The following is a 5,713-nucleotide window of genomic DNA, read 5'->3' as shown; positions in this document are numbered from 1 at the left end:
ATACACTACAAACAAATGTTTAAACTGTCCTAAAATTAAGTATTTTATAGGCTACCCCCCCCCCCCCCTACCCCCCCCCCCCCCCCCCCCGCCGTCACAGAGCTGGCCCTGTTACGTATGATTATCAATAACAACGGGTATCTCCTTGGTCACCCACCTCTGTTATCAGTTTAACGATAGTATCTTGTTTGCAGTACAGTCGCTCGTCTCGTCTCCAGTCAGTGGACATCCTGTCCTTAATGTCTTCCTGTGGGTAGATAAAGGGATACGAAATGCCCTGCTGAGAAGAGAGAGATAAAAGAAGAGCGCATCAGATAATGCAGGGATCATTACTTCACGGCTGCAGACTTGTTTATCCACAGAATTCATATTTAAAAGAGTCCTTGGCAGTGATTGCGCAGTAAACGGCTGAGTGGGGAGCTGCTGGAATGAGTCCAAAAACACATAAATGAGCGTTTTAGTATTTCCGGTACCCTCGGCTCGAAACCAATGTTTCTTTTGAATGGGCTTTGTGTTATATGCCTGGAAAGGATGGTTCATAATGAAAAATACTATTACTTTTTCTCTTAGCTTAGAGGCCATAGAGATGACTCTCCATCTGAGATAAATTTGGGATTGTGGTGCTACAAAGCAGTAGCTCCATAGAGAACCTTTGAGAGAACAAATGTATTTTCAAAGAAGAAAACATATACATCCAAACAACCTGGATTCATAAGCCACACTGGTAGGTTGTGTGTAGCATATTTTTGTGGTTTTGTTCTACAACAAAAGAAAAATGTGTTAGTAAATACCCGTCTTGTGTATTGTAAGACTTTTACATTTCTTGTTAGTGGCTGCTATCAAGTCTCACATAACCCCGGTGCACCTTTGGCTCGGTGGGGAGTCAAAGTCATGCAGCCGAGGTTTCGAGTAGTTCAAAGCCCGTAGCGCTTTACCCCTGGTGATTGCATTTATGCAAATGGTAAAATCATAGTAGTGGTTTCATTGTAAAGGTTATCTTTCTGAATGAAAAAATGCATGTAGAATGTGCATATATGAAAATCCCATTGGCGTTTTGTGAAGGCGAGCAGGGCAACGTTAACTTTAACAGGTTATACAAATTACGTCATTGGCAATTGTATTGATGTGGCTATTTCTTCTGCAGGTCTATTTGTTCCCTGCACACAACGGGAAATCTGCATGAAGAACTGATATTGAATACTACTGCTGTAAGCACTGTGTGCTCTCATTAAGTGGACTCGGGCAAGGCTATCATCTCCCAGGGACTCCTTTCAAAAGGAGATAATTGCTCTCACTGGCAGGGGGGGAAAAAAATCGAGACTTTTCTGCATGCTACGTTTTTTAACATCTGCTCCGCAATAGATTTGTTTGTGCTTACCAAAGCACGATGAGGTCCTGTGTTGGCACAGTGTAGAGATAGCCATATGTTTTATATGGAAAGGAGGCAATAAATGGGGATTCAAATGACAGATCCCAGGGTCTTTATGGCCAGGTTTAGTGCATGAAAGGCTGCCACAAATTGGAACGTCATTCCGAATTAGATGGGAACTTCACGCAGGATACGAAACAGAAATAACTTTCAGTACGCAGCTACAGCAGGGGGCCTGATGTCTGGTTTCTCTGCCGCCACCGAGAGCCTCCACGAGGCGGGCCTTCTCTCTCTCCGGCTCGGTCCGCGCGGTGGACTTGGAATGACGAGAAGGCTCGCCGGATCGCTCGGGGACTGTGACAGAGAGTGTGCGCTTCATAAAAGGTCAGCGCCGCCACTCGCCAGCGTTCATGGTGAATACGCCGCACATGGACGTTTCAAATAGGGCAAAATAATCAAGAGTAGACATTTTGCAGAATGTCCCCGCGGCAGGAGCAAAACACAAACACACACAACACACACTGATACTCGGACACCTACACACACATAGACAGGGACAGCAGGATTGATTATTGAGGGCAGAAATATCTTGTCAGCACTCATTTATCATTTATTATGAGCTTTTCTTCCTGCTTCATTTATTTGTGTGAAGCTCTTCATGAATTCCTAAATTGCAACAATGCTTGTGTTGTGACTGCCAATCGTGAAGTAACAATGAAACCAAGATCCTTTTTAGATGCGTGGCAATCAAATCGCACTGATGTGGGGAAAAAAAACATCCTCGTGCATCCATCTCTCTAAAGGTCCAAAGTGAGCACTGAGAAAACCTCCCATCCTTTATTCTGACCTTTGGCTATCGAAGCGACAACAAAGCGTGATCCCACCAGGCCAAAAGGGGGGCCATCTTCACATTGCTGAAGACGCATAGAGGTCCCGCCCGGATGCTCCCGCGTCCCCCTGGGCGTCGTTCTTTTTTTTTTATCTGAGCAGCAGCACCTCCTCTGAGAGGCAGCACCCTCCTCCATCCCTCCCTCGCCCCCCCCCCCCCCCCCCCCCCCCCCCGCTCCGCGCTCACTCCGAAGGTCTCGAGGATGAAGTCGCGGAACATCAGGACCCTCTTTCTCGCGCTCTCCATCGTCTGCTACCTGCTCCTGGGAGCCGTCGTCTTCGACGCGCTGGAGTCGGACGGCGAGAGCTCGAGGAAAAGGGCGCTGGAGCAGAAGCTGCACGAGCTGAAGGAGAAGTACGGCTTCACCGAGGACGACTACGGGGACATGGAGAAGGTGGCCCTCCAGTGGGAGCCGCACCGCGCCGGGAGGCAGTGGAAGTTTGCCGGCTCTTTTTATTTCGCCATCACTGTCGTCACAACCATCGGTAAGTCCAGGCTCATCTGAGACAACAACACAAGTGGCACAAGCAGCTTGTTTGTGTTCGTCAGCTTTGGTTAAAACCGATAAAGGGGGCCCCCAAGGGGCCAGTCTTTAGAGAGAGAGCTGGATCGTTGCGCTGGAAGGTGAACAGGTGCTGTGTTGATTTTGCAAATAGGAACGGGACATTTCCATTAAACAACCGACCAGATTATAGAATGTGTTAAAATATGAGATACATGGGCCCTTTTGGTGACATTAGTAAAACAGTGAGCACAGGGAGAGCAAAGTATATTTAAATACTCATTTAAATACTTTCCTATGAACTTTTCAATACTGTTTGATCTCTGATGCAGACAGAGACATTTTTACAACTGCCTTTGTGCTCTTCACATAATGACTTTTATATACTCAATTACTTGATTTCTGGTGGAGTATCTCCTTAAATGTTATTTTCTACGTAATACATCCATTTGATGATGATGCGACAGCGTCTAAATTTCCTTTTTTAAATTTCAGGCAAAAGATTGACCCCCAAATAACTTGTGTTCAGTTAAAACATTGATGGGGAGACATTATCAGACCGATCACAAACAGCAACGGTTACTAGTTGTAGCATTGCGCAATAATGTGTTAAAAGTGGGGTTAAACATGCTCGAACAATCACTTCTATCGGTGTGAACGTTGATCCGTGAGTCAGGAATAGCTAGAAGTGAATAGAATGCATAACTTACACATCTAGGACACATGTTTTAACCTCACTACCCCATAAGTGTGGGATAGGCTACACATTTCATTCATTTCCATCAGTTCAGCACTTTGCATTAGCTGAAATGAGTCAAATTTGTGTGTGCAGTGATTTGGGTTTTTAAACATTTTCAATTATATAAAGTTGTAATATAGGATTCATTGTCTTATATTAGAGATTTTCAAAAGCGCCAGACCATTGTTAGACTTTCTTCAGCGGCCACAGTAGGTGTCAGCTTATGAAAGGCCTCTCGTCCGTGGCTGATGGTAAAAAGTGTCACGTTAAACACATTATCGTACATCGTACATCATGTGACCTGCAACATACTGTTGACTTTGTAGGTTACGGCCACGCTGCCCCACGCACTGTCGCCGGCAAGGCCTTCTGTATGTTTTACGCAGTCTTGGGCATCCCTCTGACCCTGGTCATGTTCCAGAGCCTCGGCGAGAGGATAAACACCGCCGTGCGCCACCTCCTGCGCAGAGCCAAGCGCGGCCTGGGTTTACGGGAGACCGGGGTGTCCCTGGGGGACATGGTCCTGGCGGGTCTGCTGTCGTGCATGAGCACGCTGTGCCTCGGAGGCGCGGCCTTCTCCTACTTTGAGGACTGGACCTTCTTTAATTCCTACTACTACTGCTTCGTCACGCTCACCACCATTGGATTTGGGGACTTTGTGGCCCTGCAGCAGACCGATGCCCTCCAGAAGCGACACTCCTATGTGGTGTTCAGCTTCGTGTACATTTTGGTTGGGCTGACGGTCATTGGCGCTTTTCTGAACCTGGTGGTCCTGAGGTTTCTCACCGTCAGCACTGACGGGCCTACGGACACGCGGGAGGAGTCCGGGGCGGAGGCGGAAGGTTCCGTCGTCGGCTACGCAGACGGCGAAGACGGCCACGGCAGCCTGTGCAACCTGAGCCTTCCCATGGAGGGGGGCACTAGCTCGCTGAATCTCCTCGCCTCTCCCCTGGAGGAGCCCGGCCTCCTTTCATCCGAGCGGCCGAAGCTCTCGGAGCCCCGCGGAATCAGGGCCCTGTTGTTGTCCTGCGCGTGCTGTGGCGCGGACGCTCGCGAGAGCCCTCGGGCGCCGCGCGGCGACCCGGCGGGCGGCCACAGCAACCCCGTCTTCTACAACTCCATCTCCTACAGGGTGGACCGGGCCTCCCGCAGCGCGTCGCCACAGGCCTCCCCCAGCAGCCCAGCTACCAGGAGGATGTCACTATGACTGTCTGAACCTGTTTGTTCTGGACGTTTCATACACGCTCGCACACCTCTGGTGTTCTGTTCCTAGTCATTAATGCAGCAGAAAACTGTAGCATATCAGTCGGTGGTATATTTTTCACACGATGAAAGTAAGTCATAGACATTTTTTTCGACTATCTGCAGTCCCACTTTCTGCAGCGTCGTCACCTGTGACCTTCAGTCATTTCCGCCGCATCGCAATTATGAGCAGGAACGCACGCTCTGCCTGGTTCCCTTGGTAATATTTACATGGTCATTGCTCAGCGCAGTGAGCAGTGAGCAGGCTTCGAAGGCGTCATGGACAATGATATATGAGTGTGTCAACAAAGAATGGAATATGACTAGTCACACTTCAAAGTCGCAAATTAGAAATGTCTCCAAATGAGTGTTTAATTGCCTTTTTAGATGTATGGTTAAATCCCACAGGGCCATTATTTACACTAGAATGTTAAAACCAACAAAGAGAAAAGAAGATTCTGCTTCTAATCAGACTTTTTAGATTAAAGAAATACTTAGTCATGAATATTTTTACTTTTAGTGTAATAAAAATGGTTCAGTGCTTTATTTTAGAGATATTAGATATTAGTCAGTTGACAGGCGATCAAGACGTCATCTAGAGTCATTCTGTGGCTTTGAAGGAGCTTTGGAAAGTCTGAAAATCTGATGACTTCATCAAGCGATGAATTCATTTGGATTGAAAGGTTCAATGATGTTATTGATTTCATTGCTGGAAATAAAGGCTGTGCTGCTTTTTGAGCTAAACAAACAATGGTGAAATTCTGGCATTTTCACTTTGTGCGCTACCCATATTTCTTGAAATGTAATATTGAAATTGTGTGATGCACGTTTTGAAGAAGGAGTAAATGAATGTTAAATTACTGAGACTGATGGTCCATCACTACACCAGGTTTGTTCCTTCTTCTTGGAGCCTTTGGGAGTTTGAACTGGAGGATTTTGATGAGGAAGCCTCTGCTGATCCGGGTAAGAGAA

The 5,713-nt window shown here is 47.1% G+C and overlaps 1 protein-coding gene across 1 annotated transcript; it reads left to right on the top strand.

Moving 5' to 3' along the window:
- Positions 1-2,460: 2,460 nt before the first annotated feature.
- On the top strand, positions 2,461-4,706 carry LOC119229739 (potassium channel subfamily K member 15-like). The gene is made up of 2 exons (XM_062563925.1): positions 2,461-2,743; positions 3,826-4,706. The coding sequence occupies exons 1-2, from the start codon at positions 2,461-2,463 to the stop codon at positions 4,704-4,706; spliced, it is 1,164 nt and encodes a 387-aa protein (XP_062419909.1).
- Positions 4,707-5,713: the final 1,007 nt, after the last annotated feature.

This window comes from Pungitius pungitius, chromosome 8, assembly GCF_949316345.1.
Source record: "Pungitius pungitius chromosome 8, fPunPun2.1, whole genome shotgun sequence".
Lineage (NCBI taxonomy): Eukaryota > Metazoa > Chordata > Actinopteri > Perciformes > Gasterosteidae > Pungitius > Pungitius pungitius.
Note: the sequence above shows the minus strand (reverse complement) of the source record. Positions and strands in the feature narration are given on the sequence as shown.

What these genes read in the sequence shown, in the direction of transcription:
- LOC119229739 (XM_062563925.1), top strand. Translation starts at nt 2,461, where the DNA reads ATGAAGTCGCGGAACATCAGGACCCTCTTTCTCGCGCTCTCCATCGTC. An exon ending in CACTGTCGTCACAACCATCG is followed by an intron (nt 2,744 to 3,825) that starts GTAAGTCCAGGC and finishes TTGACTTTGTAG; the next exon opens with GTTACGGCCACGCTGCCCCA.